We start from the raw sequence: 24,716 nt of genomic DNA on the forward strand, positions 1-24,716 counted from the left end.
TTAATTGTTTGACCTGTCGACATTTATTTTTAACTTTGCTGATGAGAAATATAAATGGAAAAAAGAAAAAATGGCTCTGTATGAACCTTTTCCTTTTTTTTTTTTTTTTCATTTTCTGTTCCTAAAAGGATAAATCTAAGGGGATCAACTCCCACCACCAAAACACCTGAGACTGTTAATTGAACTTTGATAACTTGGCTGATGAATCTGATCAGTTTTGTTGTTTTTAAATATCTGTTGAAGGGAAAGTAATCTACTTTGTTGGTCAGCCGTTACAGCCTTGTATTACAGTTCACGCCCTGTGGATGGCAGCAGATTCACAAAGTTTGCCTTATCCCCGTGCTGTCATATCTCAATTTTATGCTTAAGCTAATCTTAAGTTCCATGTAGTCTCCTAGGGTGGTATCTTTCTTAATTGGTGAAGTCTTAAATCTGATCAGTGAAGCCCTGAGAGATCATTTTTGTCTTCAAAGGAAAAATGGGGAAGATTTTTCTATTTTTAATTTTTTTTATACGATGCAACTCTGTTGTTTACTACCGAGCCTCATCTTGCCACTGAAACAAGCATCCAAAAAAGGCCTTGGCATAGCAACATGGCCAGAAGACACTCCAGCAAAACAACACGGAGGACACGGCTCGCTGTAATCTGACACACTATGAAAGATCCCAGAAATCTCCATAGCCACTGTGTTCCAGTTGGCTGAGCGGTGCCTGGGCCTTGCTGCTGGCTCCCCTCCCACTGTTGGCCTCAGCGTTGCTCGGGGAACTCGAGGGGGCCTGGTCAATAAGTTCACCGTGGCAGGCTGCCATCGCCCTCTCTGCTCAACATACAGCAGCGTATACACAGACATGTTTACACACACACGGCAAAGAACTGGAGAGTGCTCCTTCCCTCTGTGTTTTTCAAGGGTTTGTCAGGATTTAATTTGTACGGTCTTCTACACAACATAAAGATCTGTTTGCATTGAACTTCAGTCCTCACTAAGTTTAAGTTTGACAATACCGGACACAACTGAAACAAGTCCCTCAGTTGTTTAAGGTTATGTTAGTAGACTTCAGGGCATTACATGGAGTAAAACAGTCCCGTATTTTAATCAGTTTAGCTCAACAGTTAAATTAATAGTAAATATACAAAATGACAGGTTAGCGCTCAGATGTGTGGAGGTGGTGAGGGATCAATGACGCTGCTTCTGTCAGTAGTACATTACAGCAATAAAATTCATCCGCAAGATTAAAACACTGGTTACCTCATTATTGTTCTATTTTGACCATTTCTGAAATGTATATATTTCTCTATTAATTTATATCTAAACACTTTCTGATGTAGATCTTAATTTTAAACCTTTCAACTCGCTGGGACAGCTTTGGCTTGACAACTTTCTGCAGTCTTTCCACTGACATAAGTGTTAAATTCTCTTTGAATTAAAGTTCCTCTTGTTTGGCTCTGGTTCACCCTGCAGCATCTGCAAGACTTTCGCCAGATGTGCATTTTCTTCTTCCATGGATCCTGCAGCGCCCTGTGGATGATTAGTGAATGAAGGTTCATCGTTTCACCTTTTGTGACCTCAAACATCCTTTCTTGAAGAAAGCACACTACACTACATTCTCACCTGATTATATTCCTGTATTGACTAAATGCAAAATCTCAATTTATTGTATTAGATGTTTGGGCTTTTTTGAATGCCGCCTACATACACACTTTTAGAGCCAAGTCAACCTGGTCTGGATTTAGTTCCTAAATACCTGCATTTTGAGCCATAATCTGTGTTCGTATTGAGGCTGCACATGACTGGACCTACTTCTGAACAATACTGGCTCTGTTGTAGATTAGCAGGCAAAATCAGTCAACTTTTCTGTGAATCAGTTAAGGTTATTTCTCCCAACCCTTTTTGATCTGTGTAATAATGCCCTCAAGTCTTGTTTAGTTTCTTAAGCTAATTAAAAAAAAGGGGGAAGGAGGGGGGGAAAAATAATGAAAATTAAGTCAGTCTTAGAGTTCAGACTTGTACAGCCAACTCTAATGAACTGATGTTGAAATGTTTGAATGACATCCTTATCATTCACAACAGATCTTTGAGTCACTGTTCCACCAATACTTTCAATAAGTTTAAATCTGTATCTGCATACTATTAGAAAAAAAAGAAGTCAAAACCCATTTATTTACTTATATTCCTTGCACTCATTTTCAAAAGCCATTTCAATTATTTGTGGCAGCATTGAGTAAGAAAGGTAGAGCTTGCTGACTCAATATTTGGACCAATTAAGTATAATATTGTTTTGAAGCAAAAATTACACCCTAATACACAAATCTTAAAAGCAATGAGTCACAAAATAATGCCATTATACTTATCAAAAGAGAAAATTGTGTGATCTAGTGCACCATAAAACTGAATTTTTGGGGAAAAAAAATGTAATGGCCTATATATGAAACTATTAACACTTAATGACCCATTTGTTATTTGTATATTTCAATTAAATATGTACTGCCTTAAGCGCCATCAAAGTGCCATGGAACAAAACTGTAAGTCCTGAATGTATTTTAGAGATATGCTTGTAACAGTTCTTCATTTCAGACTTTGATCTCTCTTATCAATCTGCCCTGTGTGTACTGTACATGTGAAAGTTCAGCTGCACATCTGCGGCATCAGCAGTGCTCAACTCTTAATGCTTTTTTGATAACCAATGACAAAACTAATAACAAAAATCAAAACCCTTCAATAAAATCTGATTGGAATATATGAAATCAAAACTCGGATACAGGGAAAAACATTTCAGAGCTCGAGCATTTTCACTTTCACTGCTCTCCCAGCGACTGCATGAATCTTCACTGCCAGGATGTCGGTTTATAGAGATGAATGAAGACTCAAAGAACAGTTCTCCACCTTTCTAGCAGGGTTTCAGGACAAAAACTGCACCAGTTACAATAGATATACTTCATGAATCATCTCTTTATTATTTAGCTTATATAATTTTCCATATTGTCATTAAAATTGCAAATGTGCATGATGACATGGTCGTGCATTTACCCTACTAAACTATGGTTAGCAGCTTGCAACCTTATTACTGTTAAGAGACAACTTTTTCAGCTAGTAAAAAGCCAAGATTAAGATTGCACAAGACCATTTCGAAACTAAACATAAAACTGAAAAAGCCCAAACATTTCTTTTACTTCATAATCAATCAATAATTTGTGAATGATTTTTAAATTTTATGTCATTTTATTTCTTTTTTATTTCACAGCACACAACAAAGCAAAATATTTTTTTATCAAATAATTTAAAATGTGTTAAATCTAGCTGAGTTTATTGCTCTTTGTTGGGGTTGTTTTCTGTATAATTTTGTAATTTTCTGAAAAGCTCTCATGCAAGAGTTTTTTGTATCTCCTTGTTGTGTGTTGCACTTCTGGTACACCCATAAACCCTAATCTTTATTAACCCTTTCTTTCTGACTGCAGTTGGCCTCGTCAACAAGGACCCAGACCCCCCTCTCCCCCGTCTACCACAGACTGTCCCCCCATCCAACTCCACGTTACATTACCGTTAAGACTCCACTTCTGACCTTATGCGTCATTAACGCACATCCTGGGTCACCTCTGTACAGACTCATTACCAGTGGTGGACAGTAACGGAGTAAATTTACTTGAGTACTGTACTTAAGTACATATCCAGAGGATTTGTACTTTACTTGAGTATTAGATTTCTTTGGTACTTATTACTCTTACTTGAATACATTTCCAAGACAAATATTTTTACTTTTACTCGAGTAAATTTCTAGGAAGGCTGAAAAGTACTTGTTACTTTCAGGTCTGCTCTTTTTTCTTCTTCCCTAAAATCCTATTGGACACAAGCTGTTTTTGTCAAAGGAGGAGACCTATCACAGTGCACACTCGGAAATACGTCAAGCCTCCTCAAAACGATACCGCCAAAGTAGCCTGCAACAATTAATTTAGAAAAAATATAGTAATTTACTGATGTGGAAAATCAGAAATGTACTCTTACTCTTACTTTTACTTAAAGTAAATTTAAAAGCATTTACTTTTGGATACTTAAGTAGGGTTGCCACCCGTCCCGTAAAATACGGAATTGTCCTTTATTTGAGAAAAAATGTTGCGTACCGTATTGAACTAATACGGGACGCGATTTGTACCGTATTTTCATCAACTTTTACACCATATTCTAGTTGAATTATTGAAATAAATTAACCTTTACACCATATTCTAGTTGAATTATTGAAATAAATTAACTTTTACACCATATTCTAGTTGAATTATTGAAATAAATTAACTTTTACACCATATTCTAGTTGAATTATTGAAATAAATTAACTTTTACACCATATTCTAGTTGAATTATTGAAATAAATTAACTTTTACACCATATTCTTCACCTGTAGGCTATATTACATCTGGGCTGATGTGGACATACTTAACATAGGAGGCTATTTCAGTTGCTAGTATGGTTGTCTGTCTGTACAGTCATGAAAGTTCAATGCTATTAAAGCACTTTAAACTTTAAATCAAAGCATTTTGTTTTTTCATATAAAATAAACACATTTTTATTCAGTTTAGGGGCTTTTTTTTGGCTCCAGGGCGTCCCTTATTTCTATTTCTGAAAGGTGGCAACCCTATACTTAAGTACCTTTAAAAGAAAGTACTTTTCTACTCTTACTCGAGTAATATTTTGACTGAGCTACTTTTACTTGTAACGGAGTAAATTTTGACCAGAAGTATTTGTACTCTTACTCAAGTACTGGGCTCGAGTACTCTGTCCACCTCTGCTCATTACTCCAGCACTTTAAAACCAACATGTTGTACATTATTTCCTTTAATATTATTTGCTCTTTTGTATTGCACCAATCACCACAAAAAAAAAATGTGTTAGACTACTTGGCATTAAACTTCTTTCTGATTCTGATTCTTATTCTAATCGTGGGCTGTATGCGCTAGGCCGGATTATCCATATACGGAACCGGGCGAGCGCCGAGGGGCACCAGCCAATGAGGGGACACCAAATAAACTAACTAACTGGACCATATATGTCATATTTTGTCATTTTCTTTATATACAGGACTGTCTCAGAAAATTTGAATACTTTGATAAAGTTCTTTATTTTCTGTAATGCAATTAAAAAAACAAAAATGTCATACATTCTGGATTCATTACAAATCAACTGAAATATTGAAAGCCTTTTATTATTTTAATATTGCTGATTATGGCTTACAGTTTAAGATTAAGATTCACAGAATATTCTAATTTTTTTAGTTTTCTTAAACTTTAAGCCATGATCAGCAATATTAAAATAATAAAAGGCTTGCAATATTTAAGTTGATTTGTAATGAATCCAGAATGTATGACATTTTTGTTTTTTTAATTGCATTACAGAAAATAAAGAACTTTATCACAATATTCTAATTTTCTGAGACAGTCCTGTATTTGCAGGAAGAGGAGCAAACACAGCAGTAACCAATGATATAATAAAACTACATGAAAATAATAATAATAATAATAATAATAATAATAATAATAATAATAATAATAATAATAATAATAATAATAATAAAAATAATTGCGTTTGAGTGAGTGCCTTAACAACACAACCTTAAATCTAACAGCCTACACATTGCTATTTTATTAATGTGCTGTTCCCTACCTTCACATCAGCTCATTCAGGAGACCTGTTTGATTGTTTAGTCATGTGCTGTAATAGGCCATAAATGATGGAAATGATGATAGTTAACATGTGGTGTTACATTGGCATTTCTGATTAAATTTCTGATTGGAGCATCAGTGTAGTTTGGCATTTGTAGACTCATGTCTATCTGTGGTGTAACTCTTAGTTGATTGCTTGTGTTACATTTATTGTAGTATGAGTGTTAAGCATGTACTTCAGCAATACGTTCATGTTAATCTATGGTCTTTATAACCATAGTACATTTCCCTTTTTTTTACCGTAAAATGTGGGAGGAGCAGTACTGGAGTTGAGGGGGGATGAGGGGGGATGGCATCCCCCCCTGAAATAAACACGGTCAAAATCATCCCCCCTGTAAAACTGCCTTTCCATCCCTTATGTAATTTCATCAATGAATGTGGTTTTACTGCTATTTCAACATTTAGAGTCATCGCCAGAAAAATAACACCAGAAAAATAACTTATTTGACCATTTTCAGTCAGTCAGATTTTTCTACTTATTTTAAGTGAAAATCTACTTGAAACAGGTGAAAATTGTTGTTTTTTCCAGTGATGAGTCTTGTTTTAAGTGTAATGAGATTTTTTTTACTAAAATGAGACATTTTAACTAGAAATAAGACAAATATTCTTGTTAAGATTTTGAGTTTTTGCAGTGATCCATTTCACTTATCCTGTGAAGGACAGAGGAATATTGATAAGTTCAGAAAAGTGTTTTTTATTGTTGTGTTTTGATGTATTTGATGTAAGCCCAGTGGATATTTAAAGCTTACAGAAGGCTGCATTTAACTGCTGCTATGTCATTTCTGCAGTATTTCTGCAGCTGTTTTGGTCACTGTTATTATTTGTTATATTATTTGAAATCAGCACAAATTATCTGTCCCGATATGATAAAATCCACCATCCCCCCTGATTTTTTTTTACAACTCGAGTACTGTGGAGGAGGGGGGCACTTCAAGTGTGGGCACCCCGGGGAACCACACTGAGTTAATCCAGCTCAGTGTGTGCGTAAATATGAAGCTACTTGATCCAAAGCAGATATGTTTTAATGGGGGAGCTCGTTCTTAAGTCGGGGACTTCTGGCCCACGCGTGGGGGGGCTGTGAGCCATGATGTCACGTAGCTCACGCGTCACGGCACGGCGAGCCGCTCGTGCTTGGTGCCCACGCGCACTGCTCGAGCCTGATTTATGGTTCCGCGTTAAATCGACGCAGAGCCTACGCCGTACCCTACGGCGTAGGCGTCGATTTTTTTTTATATATCTTTTTATTTCACAATAATTTTCACAATTCACATTTTCACATTCACGGTTTCTATTCTACCAACATTCCTACCCTCTCCATAATTACCCTAGGGAAAAAAAACAAAAAACAAAAAAACAAAACAAAAATCATACATTAAGGGAGAACAAAATTAAATAAATATTAAATCATTTTTTTGAGATAGGCTATTTTGAGTTTTCTTAAGCTTTAAGCCATGATCAGCAATATTAAAATAATAAAAGGCTTGCAATATTTCAGTTGATTTGTAATGAATCCGGAATGTATGACATTTTTGTTTTTTTTAATTGCATGAACTTTATCACAATATTCTAATTTTCTGAGACAGTCCTGTATTTGCAGGAAGAGGAGCAAACACAGCAACCAATGATATAATAAAACTACATGAAAATAATAATAATAATAACAATAACAATAATAATAATAATAATAATAATAATAATAATAATAATAATAATAATAATAATAATAATAATAATAAAAAGAATTGCGTTTGAGTGAGTAAAATTAAATAAATCCATCCATCCATCCATTATCTATACCCGCTTTATCCTTTTCAGGGTCACGGGGGTCTGCTGGAGCCGATCCCAGCTATTTTCAGGTGAGAGACAGGGGTTCATCCTGGACAGGTCACCAGTCCATCGCAGGGCCACTTATACACACAAACCATGCACACTCACGCTCACACTACGGGCAATTTAGAATCATCAATTAACCTAACAAATCAATGTAGCAAATTAAATAAATATTAAAAACCAAAATTCTTGAAAAATATGACCACGGTTGTATTTTTCCGAAGTTAATTTTTCCAATGGTAAAAAAAATGAAATTTGATAAAAAAAAAACTTGAAAGTTGTAGGCTGTGCGTGGCTTTGACGCGGAACCATAAACCAGTCTCCCCGGCCCCCGGCTGACGTCACCCCCCCTCACTGCCATATTTATTCATGCCGGCAAGATGGCGGCGACACGGTCGGAGTGTTATTGCCAGTGGACATAAAAAAAGGCTTTTTATTCAAAATAGAACCCCGACTTAAACATTTGTACACACTCGATTATACCGCGTGTGCCATATTCCCCCCAGTGTGGAGCTTGGATCAGTGTTGGGACGGCAAGTTTCAGTGTAGTTTCTCCACCAACATGTTCCCGTCCTAGCAGCTCAGCAGCCTAGCAGAGCCGCGCGGAGCCGCAGAGACGCGGGGGATATGGGAGAAAAGCTGGAGCTCAAGCTCAAGTCGCCGGTCGGAGCAGAGCCTGCTGGCTACCCCTGGCCGCTGCCGGTATACGTGAGTGTCACACGGGGTTTGTGCGGGCGGAACGCCTCTGTTTTTGTCTTTGTTAGCCGCGTAGCTCGGGGCTAGCCCGGCTAGCTCGTGGGGATGTGGGTCACGGTGCCGGTGCAGCTGGTGACAGTCCTCACCAACCAGCACCGGGGCAGATCCACACCTCTGTCGGGCTGATCCTGCTGGTCCTGCATGAGCCTCAGCCGGGTGAGCATGAGCACACCCGGCTGAGCCTTTCCCCGAGGGAGTTTAGTAACAAACAGAGACTCTAGACCTGGTTATTACTACGATCTAACATCACTCCAGTCTGCTGTATCTCTGTACCCAGACCAGGATTAACTCAATTAAATTCACACTTTATTAAAGACACAACCGCGGTTGAATTGGTTTGATATTGGATATTCGACATTCAAAGACATCCATAAAACTTGTGATACATACTACTGATTTTGGTAATTTTGCTTGTGATGAATTCATGGTCATATATCACAAGAGAGTACCGGTAATTATTATAAAATCATATTATGGGCCGATTTAATGTGGTTTTATAAATTCAACACCCATACAACTTGTGATACATAACACCAATTGTTTATTATGGGTGTTGAATTCATTAAACCACATTAATCAGCCCATAGTATGATTTTTTTTTTTTTTTTTTTTTTTTTTTTTTTTAATAATTACTGTTTTGTGATATATAGTCTAGATGACCATGAACACATCACAAGTGGTTTGAAAACAATCGGTGTTATGTATCACAAGTTTTATGGGTGTTGAATTCATTTGGTGTTGAATTCATTAAACCTCATTAAATCATCATTAAACCTCATTAAATCAGCCAATAATATGATTTTATAATAATTACTCTCTTGTGATATAGTCTAGATGACCATGAACGCATCACAAGCAATATGACCAAAATCAGTGGTATGTATCACAAGTTAAATGGATGTCTTTGAATGTCGAATATCCAATATCAAACCAATTCAACCGCGGTTTTGTAACAAACAGGGACTCTAGTCAGTGATCACCCGACCTGGTTATTACTACGATTTAACATAATTCCAGTCTGTTGTACCTTTGTACCCAGACCAGGATTAACTCAATTCAATTCACACTTTATTAAAGACACATCTCGAGAAGAGGTCCATAGTACCATAAAAAATTATACATATAACATACACGGTATAAAAGACAACAACCTATGATATAAAAAAGGATTAACTCAGTGTGGTTCCCCAGGGTGACCACACTTGAAGTGCCCCCCTCCTCACATATTTTACGTTAAAAAAAGGGAAATTTAGAGATATAGATTTACATGAACGTATTACTGAAGTACATGCTCAACACTCATACTAGAGCAATAACCCTGTCGAATAATCTGCTTCACTATCTCTGTTGTATAGAAAGTAAACAAGTATTTAATAACATAGTATTAACATAGTATTATAATGTAGACTTGGCTGTATGTCGAATGGTTCCGTTTTGTGTTTAGTGCAAATGAATTTTAGGTTTGTAAAAATTATTAAATGTTTGTCTTGAGTGTTTTAACATCAGATATTTTATAATTGTATTTGTAAATGTATTATATATTGTGGATGGTGTGATTGACTGTTTTATATTTTTGTTGTTGTTCTTTGTGGACCCCAGGAAGACTAGTTGGTTACTATGGTACCAGCTAATGGGGATTCTTAATAAACTAAAGTACAAATAAATGTAAAACAAGCAACCAACTAAGAGTAACACCACAGATAGACATGAGTCTACAAACGCCAAACTACACTGATGCTCCAATCAGAATGCAACTCACATGCCAAATTAACACCACATGTTAACTATCATCATCTGACTAATAACAATCAAACAGGCTGAATGAGCTTATGTGAAGGTAGGGAACAGCACATTAATAAAATAGCAATGTGTAGGCTGTTAGATTTAAGGTTGTTAAGGCACTCACTCAAACGCAATTTATTATTTTCGTGTATTTTTATTATATCATTGGTTACTGCTGGACCTGTTTGCTCCTCTTCCAGCAAATATATAGAGAAAATAACAAAATATGACATACAGGACTGAAAATTAGAATATTGTGATAAAGTCCTTTTATTTTCTGTAATGCAAAAATGTCATACATTCTGGATTCATTACAAATCAACTGAAATATTGCAAGCCTTTTATTATTTTAATATTGCTGATCATGGCTTACAGCATAAGAGAACACAAATATCCTATATAAAAAAAAAATAGAATATTTTGGGAATCTTAAGCTGTAAACCATAATCAGCAATATTAAAATAATAAAAGGCTTGCAATATTTCAGTTGATTTGTAATGAATCCAGAATGTATGACATTTTAGTTTTTTTAATTGCATTACAGAAAATAAAGAACTTTATCACAATATTCTAATTTTCTGAGACAGTCCTGTATATTCGGGGCGGCAGTAGCTCAGGTGACAAATCCTGCTTCGTCCCAGTTGCTGTCGTAGTGTCCTTGGGCAAGACACCTTACCCGCCTTACCCCGTGTGAATGTGTTTGAATGTGTATGAATGTTTGGTGGTGGTCGGAGGGGCCGTTTGCCCCAGGGCAGCTGTGGCTACAAACGTAGCTTACCACCACCAGTGAGGATGTGTATGAATGAATAATGATCTCTGTAAAGCGCTCTGGGTGCCTTGAAGGGCGCTATATAAAACCAAGTCATTTTTATTACATTATAATATGGTCCAGTTAGTCATTTGATTTGGTGCCCCCTCATTGGCTGGTGCTCCTGGGCGCTCGCCCGGTTCAGTATATGGATAATCCGACCTAGTTTGTACCTGTGTCTCTTTGAGCAAGAGTCTGTTTGTACCTTTTGTACCTGTATCTTTTTGAGCAAAGTGTGTGTATTCTTCTTGCGGCTACATATACTCATGGATATACTCAACATAAAGTCTCGAAATAGGTTAATCTTCTCTGATCCACCGTGTAGCCCACAAGAAGCATGGCAGCATATAAACTGTAGACATATGTACACGGAGGAAAAATATTGATTAATGAGACGATCTGGTGGTTTTGGCAAGATTCGGAGAGAGGGAGTCGCCAGCTGTGATGACTGTCAAATGTGGTGTTGGATACTACTTCACACTACTATCATCAAAGCACTAAATGAGTGAACATCATGTTTTTTTTCAGAGATTGTAGAATCATCAGTCCCAATGTGCATTGAAATTACACTTCATCTTTCACCCATTTGTATGTGTGACTTATTTGAACTCCGTTTGCCATGGTGCTCTTATTTGAACAGCAGTGTTGCATTCCTCATGTTGCTTCAATGTTCGGCCACCTATTAACATCCCCATGAGTGGGAGCAGTTGAGTTGTTTGGTAGTTTGTACTCTATACCCAGAGCTGATCAGTTGATACACAGATCGGCTGATTCCTGTGTAATGATAGTCATGCTTGCCTAGAAAGAGAAGTCATTATCTTTCTGGTATTTCTACATAGCTGTCAGTGGCTGATACCAGTTGAGTCATTCAATAGAAGCGGAAAGGGAAGCAAATGCAGGTTCTGTGGTTCTTTTAGTGCATTTACTTTATACTATAATTTCCATTTATAGTAATTGTGGTGAGAAAGTCTGTGCTGACTTTTAAAAAAGTTAGAATTTCTCAGAATGTCTGAGTAAGGTGTCTTTGTTCTTTTCCTATCCGCCCACACTGGACTTTGTCTTGTCAATCTGGTTCTTTCGGTTCCGACATCTAGGCTGTCTATTCCATTCTCATAATAGGTTTTAGTAAGTTTTATTAGTCATCAAATCACTCACTGCTCCTCCCTATTTATTGACTTGAGTGCTTTCTTATCTAATAAACTGTAGAGTTAGAAAAGGAGAACAAGCATGTCAGGAATTCAACATAGACTTGACCTGTGTGTTAGCTGTTTATTCTGGGTGTAGCTGTCATTGAATTAGAAACATCTGATGCATGTGGAGTTCTAAAATATGGAGTCTGTTCACATGGTGCTCTTCTATTTTCAAGAGGAAAAAAATGTCTACTCCCGCCTTTCTGTCCATATGGTCAACTCTGTAGGGAGGACGATATGAGACTGCTGTGTGTTATATTAATAGACTTCAAGTATGCATGATGTGCCAGTATTTATGCTCAAGTCATTTCTTCCAGTCTTGTTGAATAACCAGAATTTGCTCTTGTTTAACTGCTTGCTGGTAACAAAAGGTCCCACCCCACATAGATGCATTCTACATTCCTATAGAGATTAAGATTGGTTATCTTACCCACAGAGCACAAATATCGGCCTCTGTGTTGATATGTGCATGGCTTACACAGGCTGTAAGTGAAATGCGACCAGTCGGACATAATACCCCATCTTTGGATTATTGAGCTGTTTCATTCTGTTTTTCATCTCAGCTTTTCTCTGTCTTTCATTAAAATCCCACATCTGTGCATCTTTAAATGCTTCCATATGAAGTCTACCTCTGGTGCAGTTAGTTGTCCGTCTGGTTGCTCATGTGGGCACTACCAAACCGATTACAGCATTTAGCTTTATAACAGTTCTGCTGTTTTCTGCACTTGCCTTATGTACAAAAGTTTCTGCCTCAGACCGAGGACGCTATAAACCGGCGTATGTCCGGAACCATAAAGGATGGTCCATTGTTTGAACAACTTGCCACAGAAATGACAAACCGGGGCTTTGCAAGAAGAAAAACTCAGCTCACCCCTCAAAATCGCTCACCCCGATGTTCATCCATCCACACAAACTCCCATTGCATAATTTCGCATAAGCTGGCAACTGTACCCAATGTGTAATTTGAGTTCAGGTTGCGTGTAAACATTCTTGATCCGTGGAATCCAAAATATACCCAAGATTGTTAGCTTTTGACTGGTGCCTCATTTAGGGCTGTTGGATCCATGTCTTTTCCATAAGGTATAGTGACCAATGATGGGCTGCACATGAACAAACATGTCCTACCTCTCCTGCGTATGGATGGAGCCAAAATGTAAGACTGTTACTGATTTATGCTTCACAATACCAGGTTTGGAAATAATTACTAATTCTGACAAAGATATGGGTGTTGGTATCTGAGTATTTACATCTATGCACCATCCAATACCAAACAACTCATATGAACACAATCCCAACTGCACCACCTTTCAACTTCATGTTTTTGTTAAAAGGTAGAGAATCAGTGAGTTGTTGGACCCATCTAGCTTTGTGTTGGCAATATGGCGTTATGTTATGTTGAAATAATACATAATAGAACTTTTCAGAGGTCTGATGATTAAAACTGTCTGAGATAGGGGTGGTCAAAAATATCTATGGCAATATATTGCGATACTTTGCCGTCCGATTCGATATTGATATAAAAAATTTGAATATCGTTTTTTTTTTTTTGTATGTATTTTTTTTTCTCAATCAAATAATAAATCATGTTTTAGACGGGTTGTAAAGCCAGTATGACTTTATTGTATACATGGGCTTAAGTAATATTATATTATGTAAATAATATGAAAAACATACAAATATGTTGGAACTTTAGCTTGTATAGTTGCAATAAAACAGCATGGATAATTTGAATTACATTGTTTTGACTCAGTTTGTCCCGTTAATTATTACTAAAATCTGATGTACCTGCAACTCTGATTTTAAGAGGCATAATGCCTTTTACAGTTTTCAGTGAACTATGTATAAAATTGCAATAAATCGCAAAATTCGGATATCCCAATATTGTATCGGGACTCAAGTATCGTGATGTGTAATGGAGGTCCTTGGCAATACCCACCCCTAGTCTGAAGTAGGGGCTGTAATCTCGCAGTCGACTGGTCGATTTATTAGTTGAATTCTGATCGATTCTTTAATTTCATCAGGAGGATAGTACCAAGTTCTAAAGGGCATGATTTCAGAGCACATCTCTTTCACAGGCAACAGTCTATCTTTGGACACCCCTTTTTTTTTTTGCTATTTTGGATTAGCCCAACCCACTGACTAGAAACAGATGGATAAAGTAAGACACGGTCCGGTTTGTTGAACTCTATCATGTCAAAGACATCTGCAGTTTGGCAGAATTTCATAAAAATAGACGATAGAAAAAAAGTTGAATGCAAACTTTGCAAGCAACAGTTTGGATATCACAACTCCACATCAAACTTAGCGTATCACCTGAAAACGGTAAGCCAACTTTCCCCGTCTGTTTTGACAATATGAACATATCTACAGTCTAGTAATTGTTTTGTAACTGAACGTCACCCACCTGCAACAACCTAGTTGTTAATCCTCTCACTCCGACCCACCTGTGTGCTGTTAATGTAATTAGCGTTGTCTCTCTTTTTCTCTCTCTCTCTCTCTGTGCACGCCTGTCTCTTTCTAGCTGTGGTGGGAGGGTGTTGTCGACGACTACTATCCCACCACCACCACACACACGCAAATTGACAAATACTCAAATTTTTGTCCAAATTTTAGGGCTTCAGTCAACCACAAATTTCTTTGGTTGATTACATCCCTATAACTTGCGACCTCATTGAGTATTTAAGAAGCCATCAGGTAAAAGAGCATGGGGAGTTGGAGTCAAAGCGGAGGAACCACATCAGTGAACTCTGGTGTTTGCTTTTCAGAAATGAGAGATTCCCCAAATAAATCCAGAAAGCCACAACAATAATGGGCAAAACTGCAAAATTCAATGATTTGGATGACTATCCCATATCAGTCATAGAAAATTATTTTAACAGTTAACTGAACAACTTGGAGTTGTGGTATAGTTGGCTTGGTTGGAAATGCATCTCTGCAACTGCTCTGCCTAAACTGTATAAGACTGCAACTGTATATAAGTCATGTAAGCTAAAATAAGTGCCTGGTACAGCTTTGTTTTTAACATCTGGACCTCCAACATGAGGTCTGACTGACAGATTTTGTGTTTGGTATCGCCTGATGCTCAAAGCCCAGACAACAGAATAGAAGGTGGGGTAGTACATGGGTGTGCACCTGCCTTAGTCATTTGTCCGAATGGGCTGCTGGGTGTAGCAATGTCGGGTGTAAAGCTTCTATGCCAAGACTAACGGACCAAAAGTTTGGACACACTTCCCCATTTGTTTGAATGAGAAGGTCTGTCCAAACTTTTGGTCTGTACTGTACGTTACAAGAGATTGACTGACGATGCAGAGTAGTGGATACGTCAGACCTACGGGTATAAGAGAGGAGGTTCTTCTGTTCTTTTTGTCTCACTCTCACTGTCAGACAGTGTTTATTTTTAGCAGCAGCCCTGTTCTGGTGTTGCTGTGTGCCGTCTTTGTATGAGCAGGTGACCCCCCCCACCCCACTGCTCACACAGTCTTTTTCATGCACTTGAGTATCCTGTATAGCTTCTGTGTTTGTGTGTTAAGTGCAGCTTGCAGGTTAATTTGACTTTGAGTGTATGAGCATGCACAAAAACTAACCTTTTGCAATAAATGCCTATGTAGTCTTGCACTATGATTTATATTTAGAGCTGCTCTTGTTTCATAGGTTAATACCCTTTTTTTTTTTTTTTTTTAAAAAGAAAAGAAAAACCTTGGTAGAGATAATGACAACTTATCCATAACAGCACAAATCAGACTTATTTGCAACTTTTCTAATTTCACTGTCATGACAGACTTCTTTGTGGATCCTGAACCAGGAGGGCAGCTCAGAATCAATACATTATCCTCTGAAAATCTGTATTTGTTAAGAAAATACATTCAATTAATTCTTATTTTTTAAAGACGTTTTTTGCAAAACATTGAGTCTGTTGTGGAAACTGCCTGCAAGCTGCAGTGGAAATCTGTTGTGCTCATGTAATTGCAAGAACGTTGAATGCTCATGGTGTTTTTCAGCAACACAGAGTCTCTAGATTGATTTATGGAGGTGTAACAAACATGTTGTTCTAAAAGTAGTAGCAGAAGGTTTCCTGTTTGACCATATTTATATATTTGAGTGTGTGCGCATGTGTGTTTTCGCTATGGCGGAAGTAGTAGTGGCGGGCAATACTGAGCGGGAAGCCGGGAGCTCCAGGCTGTAAGCGGTTGCTGCTGTGCCAAGCCTCAGAGAGCTGACAAATAGCAGGCGTCCCAATGTCTCTCACTGTCCTTGTTGCTTACGCCACAGTTTGTGGTCTTTCAAATTTGTTGCTTTAACTGTGTTTGTATTTGTTTTGATTCTTTTTTTTCATATTTCTTCCTTTCCTAATCTCTGCGAGAGACATCCTTGGTAGTGTACTGGAACGGGAGACTGAAAGTGGGTCAGTGGGTCAGCTCAGGAAACGGGCTCAGCCTGGCTTTGCTCTACATGAAACCTGGGTGCCATTACTCCCACTGAGCTTTTCAGCTCCTGCTAACATTACTAAAGATATATTCACTAGGTGTGAAAAATATATTCTATTTTATTTGATATAAGTTTTGTCTGAGAGTATTGTACCACTTTGAGTCTTAGTAGTTTTAAGTGACTCCAAGTGTTGATCTCTAAAATTGAGGTGATCTGCTCTGGTGCTCCGTACATGAACAACATTCGAGCACACTTGTTTAGCCAAATAACATGATTTTATTTTTTGAAAGAATATAAATAGTTTAAAATCCAAAATCAGATTTGGTGTTTTAAAGGGAGAAAGAAAAATCATATTTTATTTTAAGTCATATTGCCCATCCCTAGTTACATTTGAACACATGGGGGGCAGAATTGTTCATGTCATATGTAATATGACAGAGACATAAAAACAACTATTCAAGGTTGGAAATTATTTTTTCGGCACAGCCACTCAAATTGTATTTAGCAGAACAACTTGCTCATATTGCTATTTATAATCTAAAATGGCTATCCCTTTTTCGCAGTTGCACAGGCATTTCTAGATTATATGGTCCTCTTCTCCCTCTGTACTGTCTTCAGGCTCCTAACTGCCCTAATGTTAGCCGTGTCTTCTATTACTGACTTTCTCTGCTGTGTAACCATCATTGATGTTACATAAAGAGAGAACGATACAACCCTTGTCCCTTTTCCGTTTAGTTTATGATGGAAAAAGTGTTGTAGTGTGTTTCTGCATTGTCATGGTTATGTTGCGTCTCACATGATGTGTCCAGGTGAAATAAACCTACTTGGAATGCCATCTGCATTATAGAGATGCACCGATCAGGATTTTGAGGGCCGATCACCAAAAGCAGTGTCTGCTGATCCCGATATTGCCGATCACAGCGTGAAATCCATACATTGTTCAATATTGTTGTTTCATGTACACAACACTGGTATTGTATTAGGAAGCGTCCACAGCGTCAATTTGAAGTTGAAAGAATCTCCACTTTATGCAAATGAGCAGCGGCGAAGCCTCAATGCACATTGAACTTACACTCATTCACATGCATCCATGAGCATAGCTGTGCACACAAACTTATTTTATCAGGAATTAATATATTTTATCTGGCAAACCCTTACCCTTAACTCTGCTCATGGGAAACACGTTACTGATGATTGAGGAGCTGTATGGTCTGAACTGTTTTATTTGTTACATCGGTCCAACGCAAAATCATTAATTAATTAATCATTAAACACAGTTTAAACAATATGACCGATTCGCTACTATCCAGTGTGTCAATGGTGTTCACCGCAGACAGACTGCAGCCATTCACCGAGACCAATGGCTGGCCCATAGTTGCTGTTGATCCACGGAGGATCCGCTGCAGGAGGACTGTAGCCTCAGTATATGAGCCGCTGCTTAACCCACTGCGCCACCGAGCGGCACAGGACCAACCTTGTTAAGGACAGCACCAAACTCCCTCTTGTCAACGCGGAAATAACTGCAAAACCAAGTATCATCAAAACGTAGTTTCGATATCAGACGATGAAATTCCCCGTGGATTTGCCGGGTTCGCAGCACTTTGTGGACCCAGATGGGCGTGCGTGCGTGCGTGCGTGCGTGCGTGCGTGCGTGCGTGCGTGCGTGCGTGCGTGCGTGCGTGCGTGCGTGCGTGCGTGCGTGCGTGCGTGCGTGCGTGCGTGCGTGCGTGCGTGCGTGCCTGCCTACTGCAAGCGGCGCGATGAAAGCCTCCTGACCGACCACTGGCGATTTTTGACGCTTTAGGTGTGAATACACAGTTAGACTCGGCTTACAAAGAGTAAGTGTAGCTTACGAGCATAAGCTTTCTTGTGGTAATAAATGTGTGTACAACATGTGCAGTGCACCAACACAGACAACAGTAGACATGTCACTCTCTTAGAGTTGATACAAGTTGTAAATTAAACCTTAGTTTTCCTGTGGAAAAAGGAATTAAATCCTAGAATTAAAAATTGATTATGACAGCTTAGCGAAAGCTTTAACGATAGCATCTGCCGCATGTGACCTATGAAGCTCTTGTGAGTAAGGCACAACTTTTCACACTAGAACTCCAAATGTCACCCGTGAAGCCGACTGACACGACTGTCGTCCTGCGTAAGGCTTTGGACGTGACTGTATATAGTCTGGTATAACTCCGGCAGGCATTCATCAGTGAAATATTTATGACGCGGCACCGCGTACCGCGGATCCAAGCAGCTAACGACGCGTTTAAACCCAATGTCTTTTACAACAGAAAGTGGCTGATTATCAAGGCTTATGAATTCATTACCTTATGATGTAGTTCTTTATTTTTCTGACTGTTGTTGCTGTCATTTCTAGGTCTCTGTTACGTTCACCTGAGTTGGTGGCGTTGCTGCACCTCCTTTTCTTTCTTTGCCTTAGCAGCAGCCAACTTTGAAAATTCAATATACTCCGTGTGTGAGAAACTTTCAAATGTCTTATCAGCTTCGTTGTGTTGAAATTCTTTTGTAATATTCCTCCTCAGGGTTTCTCCTTTGCAAACACCTTGCAAACTGCAAATTTGTTGTCCTTTTCGGACATTGTAAAACTCCTATACTGGCGACGCCATTTTCAGTGTTGATGTTTTGTAGCGACTGCCACGCCCCCTTAGGAGACCTTGGTCTGAGATGTGGGAACGCACGCCCTGGCTGCAGTTTGTTTTGTAAACGTCATTGGATCGGCTTGCTTTGAACTATTTTGAGAACTCCGATCAAAACTGATAAGGGCACTATCGGTCGAATGGGAACTTATGGAAAGTAAAAAATTGTTTTATTATAATTTATTTCATTATTTGTTTTATGTACTCGCCACAGTGGATGGTAGGTGGAGCAAAGTGACCTAGCAATGTACAAAGTAATTTGTTGCAATGTAGCAATGTACAAAGTAACCTCCATATGGCAGGTGCCTGGTGCAGAGTTTTAACATTGACACTACAGTCAATGGCCATTTGCACAGGTGTGCCCATGCGATCTCTGATCTGATCTTGGTCCTTAAACTTTCTGTGGGAAATGATTAATGTTATTTCCAAAATGTCAAATCAAACTTTATTTATAAAGCACCTTTCATACATTAAATGCAACACAAAGTGCTTTACATAAAACAAATAAACATAAAACGTGCTTTCTGTTCATTTATAAATATGCTTTTGTTGTTATGTTACTATAATTAGAGGATGAATTAGAGTAGTAGTGTTTTGGCCTTGCAGTACTGTCAAGCTGAAGTTAGTCTGTGTGCCCTTTTTAAATAATAATGGCCATTTTTCTGTTTTTTTTTTTTAAACAACTTGATTACGCCTAATGGTCATGTTGGTGGTTGTAATTTGTGATGCTGTTGAACATAGGATGTTATCTTGAGTGTTTCATAATGTTTTTTTTTCTTTTCTCATAAGGATAAACACCATGATGCTGCTCATGAAATCATCGAGACCATTCGGTAAGGGACTTTATCTCTATCCTAGCCATTGATAACTCCCACAGTGACATGACTGTGTTAAATATCTGATTTAGTCATGATGCAATGTGTATGTATTTTCTAGGTGGGTGTGTGAGGAAATCCCAGACCTCAAACTGGCAATGGAAAATTACGTACTCATTGACTATGACACCAAGAGGTGAGTTTTGAATTGCATCATACTGTTATCATCTAGAAACGTTGTTGTTAGATTTAGTGAGTTAATTTCCCTAAGCAATCTTCTTTACACCAACACATCTAGCTGCATCGGTAATTTGAGTGAGCAGCAGGGAGGAGGAACTGCATAGCAGCAAACATAGATAGGGCTTTATCTGTGGGGGAGCAGCTGTTGTCTGTCCCCTACTATATATGCAAGGAGGCTAGAATATATAACCACTATATATATATATATATATATATATATATATATATATATATATATATATATAATTTTTTTTTTTTTTTTTTAATAAAGACATGTTTGAATATGCAATAGATTTATTATCATTGCAAAAGAGCTACTATGCTTGTGACTGCAAATTGCCCCCTATGGCTATATGGCACTGTAAATGTAGCTGTTCTGCTAAAGTTGTTTTGCTAATGCACCACTTAAGAGAGTTATATCACAGATGTTCCCAAAGGTTCTGTCATAATTTATTTACTCCTGGCAAAATCTTCCATAAATTTAACATCAACTTCCACTGTTATGCTGATGACGCCCAGCTCTATGTATCCACCGGTGATACGCGGGTTTGTTTAGAAACGACGTGTGATCGCCCAATGTTTTCAGCCAACCCGAACCGCAAATTTTGATCACACAAAATAATACCAAACCCGCTACACAGCCAGCATTTTAATTTTCTTAATTTCAAAAATGAAATAAATAAACGTAAGCTTTTGATTAGTTATTGCCTTAAGGTTATATGAACAGCAAACAGGAGTGTGGATATGTTCATGTGCCATTGGCATATAGTCTGTGTCAGTCCGGGACTTTACTACATAAGACATTACGTCTTGCGCCAGCATTATCGTAAGGCTGTTCCCTTTTAGAAGTCACACAGACCAGAGGCAGCATGGTGCTACCCTGATAGATCAGACCCACATATTTGTAGATGGTATTGCCACAAATAACAATGCCACCACAAGGATCCTCTTGAGTCACTATTTCTTCAAAAAAAATTCTATGAGTGTATGCTTTTGTTTTCAATTCCCACTGTATAAAAATTCTCCCTGACCGTCTCCATGAGCTGCCTCGTGTTACGCACGCTCGTGCCGCAGGCTCGTGCTGCATCTTCTTGCCAATGAGGTATTTGTATTTATGACATATAGCGTTTGCATTTTTATATGCTATAAAATTGTGTTTGAATATTCCTTTTCAAAGTACAATATTTATACTAACCATCCCGACTAAACCCTACCTGAATATCATTATGCATATTTTTGTCTGACTCGTTACCACCCGGGTCGACCGCTAACTTTGGATCAGCCCATGCATCACTGGTGTCCACCAAACCCTCTTCATCACTTCCACCGACTTCTTTTATTGACTGTCTCACAGATGTTAAATCCTGGTTTTCTTGCAATTTCTTGTGTATCAAGAAATTGCAGGAATGTGTATCAAACTAGATTACTATGTTAAGGTAAGGAGCTGAAGTGTTCAGATCAAGACTTGGCTGAAGTAATCTCGCCTGTCTAAAGAGCACCTTTGTTTTTACCAATTTCAAACTTTGAAGGTACTTTTTAATATTTTGGTGCTGCCGAATTACACATGTTCTCAACTGGATGAATGCTACTGTTCAGGCTCTTGTACATGAATGCAAATGTGCTTGAAGGAAGTGGAAGAAGGAGAAGCTCCAGGTTTTTTGGGTGTCTTACACTACTGTTATCAACATACCAGAGAGCCACTCTTAGCTTAGACTTTTTACCTGTTCAACATAGTTTAAAGCAACAATTATTGACTTCTTGTTCTCTCTCATGCTTTTAACTTTAACCCCTGTGCTAATGATCAAGTTCTGGCTTCTCCAGAGGTCTCCTAGAAATTCCAGAAATTTTTTGAAAGAGAGAAAACTTTGTTTTCTCAGAAGACCTCAATAAATCAGTCTGCTATAGATTCCACTTTGCCTGCTGTGAGAGGTTCTGTTTTACAGGAGGTAACAGATTATATGCAGCCTTCAAATACTCACCTGGACGGTGTTCCTCGCATTTATCTTCCTTACATTTTTACAGGTTTGACACTGTTAAGTTAGTCATGTAAGTCAGTCCAGCTCTCAAATCAAACTTTTATACAAGAGTGATTTGCCAAGCAGTCATGAAATTCCAAATGAATACCACAGCAGCGACATGCCTGCTGATTTCTAGGTGCTACTGCGTACACATTACTACTGTGTGAAACTGTGGTGTTATTTTTGATCAGGATTAGTCTTTTTTTTTTCTTTTTTTTTTTTAAAGGATTAGTCATTTAAGGAGCAATTAATGAGGTTTTTAAGACAGCGTCGACCATCTCCTTAAAATCACAAAGATTAAGAGCATCCTCTCCCAGAGTGGTGCTGAAAAACTAATTTATGCATTTGTAATTTCTAGACTAGATAACTGTAATGTATTAGCAGGGTGCCCATGTAATTCTCTGAATATCCTCCAGGTGATCCAAAATGCAGCAGCCCCAGTACTGACAGGAATCAACAAGAGAGACCACGTCTCTCCAGAGTTAGCCCCCCTCCATTGGCTCAGCATAAAACTCGGAATCCAATTCAAAATGTTGTGTATAAAGCCCTAAACCGCCTAGCTCTGCGATATGTTCAAGCCCTGATGGCATGTTATGTTCCTAACAGAGCTCTCCGTTCTCAGAGGGCAGATTTACTTGTAGTTCCTAGAGTATCCAAATGTGGATTTGAAGGACAGGCATTCTGCTATCAGGCACTATTACTATGGAACCAACTTCCAATCTGGGATAAGTAAAGCCTGTGGTTAGTGTTTAGCAGTGTTGTGCAAGTTCATACTTCTCATGAACTAGTTCAAAGTTCAGTTTACATAGTTTAAAAATGAACAGTTCACGTTCATAGTTCACCATTTTCATTTTGAACTACGGTAGTTCAAATTCAGTTTATTTCAATGTTTTTAGGGGAGAAGTACGAATGAAACACCCCCCCATCCTAAAACTGTTCACCGTATACCAGTGGTCTTCAACCCTGGTCCTCAGGATCCTTGTCCTGCATGTTGTAGATGTTTCCCTGCTTCATCACCCTGATAAAAATGACTGTCATTAACAGACATGTGCAGAACTGGATGACAAGCTGATGGCGACCATTAATTAGAATCAGGTGTGATGATGCAAGGAAACATCTAAAACATGCAGGACAGGGGTCCTGAGGACCAGGGTTGGAGACCCTGCTGTAGCCAATCATGTATTGTCCTAGTGGCTTTTCAACTTTACTCAGAGGCTGTAAATCTCCAACAATGTAGTCCATTATCAGTTTGTCTAACTGTTGCTGGGGAATCAAACCTCTGAAGGTGCAGCAGTGGGACTGGGATCGTTTGGGGCTGTTGGGTCTTCTTGGTCTTTCCTGATAATTTTGTTTGATTGTCAAGGACTTGCAGATATTTTCTCACACTGGACGGATGTTTTAATTCCACATGACGTTTACAATTTGAAGTTGACGAGGCAGACGCTCTGACTTGTTTTCTCGGCGCAGGTGGACATAATTTGCACAGAAAGGTTAGATTTTTACCGTTGGACTCTTTGGGAGAGGATGTGTAAAATAATCATAAGCGGATCATCATCTGACAGCTCGCTGACGCTGCGTCCGCAACGTCCGCAACGTCCCTCTCTTCACTGGTCATGTAAAGACTGCACCGGGCTCAGGCCACCGTTGCCATGGAGCTGGTGCCTGTTATGCTAGTGTACGCGCTGCATTGTGGGTAATGTAGTGTAGTGTGATGTCTTCGTCTCGTCGATTATTTTAAATGTGCACCGCTGGTGAAATGAGAAGGATTATTCCGTAATAATTGGACCTAAACACTGAAGCTGAAACTCACATAATCTGAACAGTTCAAATTCCAGTTTGTGATCTGCAGAATGAACAAGTTCGCGTTCAAGTTCTTTATTTGTAAATATGTTGCGTTCAGTTCAACGTTCTCACAGAAATGAAAGCGTTCATTTGAACTCGTTCATGCACAACGCTGGTGCTTAGTAAGCCTCTAGTTGGTGTAAACTCAACTGTGTTAGGGCCAGTAGTCATAGCTGCAGCTACAGGACGAGACTGGAGCAGCTGGTCATAAACGTAGCTCCGTCATAGATATGCTGCTATAGATCTAGTCTGCAGGGGGACACCAACATGATCCACTGAGCGGTGCCCCTCAACCCTTCTCTTTCCTCTTCTCTTTCCTTTCTAAAGTTCAATCCTCATACAGTAATTACAAATATCTCATAAGCACAATAGCACTCCATTGCTCTTGTAGTTTGTTGTGCTGGTCTGCCCCCTCTTTGTCTCGTCTCTACATGTTTTCAGGCCAGAGCTTCCAGAGCTGCATGTTGACCTGCAGTTCCACCCTCTGACCGACGCAGTGTCTGCTGTCTGCATTTGTTTATATAGTTGTCTCTGTAGTACACCAACTAACCATGTATCAGTCACATGTACATTGCACTCTTAGTTATCCAGCTAATGGATAATTATTACTAATATATCTTGTCTTTTGTGCCTCCTATCTGTTCTT

At 38.6% G+C, this 24,716-nt stretch overlaps 1 protein-coding gene across 6 annotated transcripts in view; it reads left to right on the top strand.

Moving 5' to 3' along the window:
* The first annotated feature begins 7,916 nt into the window (after positions 1-7,916).
* dot1l (DOT1-like histone H3K79 methyltransferase) overlaps positions 7,917-24,716 on the top strand; it is a 37,127-nt gene continuing 20,327 nt past the window's right edge. For all 6 annotated transcript variants that reach the window (XR_009783920.1, XM_061737677.1, XM_061737679.1 and 3 more), the window contains exons 1-3: positions 7,917-8,245; positions 19,945-19,988; positions 20,092-20,166. Coding sequence is in view for 5 of the 6 variants with exons in the window: in XM_061737677.1 (XP_061593661.1) it covers positions 8,165-8,245; positions 19,945-19,988; positions 20,092-20,166 (200 nt within the window). In the remaining variant the exon portion in view is untranslated. The remainder of the gene's footprint in view (positions 8,246-19,944; positions 19,989-20,091; positions 20,167-24,716) is intronic.

Source organism: Cololabis saira, chromosome 13 (assembly GCF_033807715.1).
Source record: "Cololabis saira isolate AMF1-May2022 chromosome 13, fColSai1.1, whole genome shotgun sequence".
Taxonomy (NCBI): Eukaryota; Metazoa; Chordata; class Actinopteri; order Beloniformes; family Belonidae; genus Cololabis; species Cololabis saira.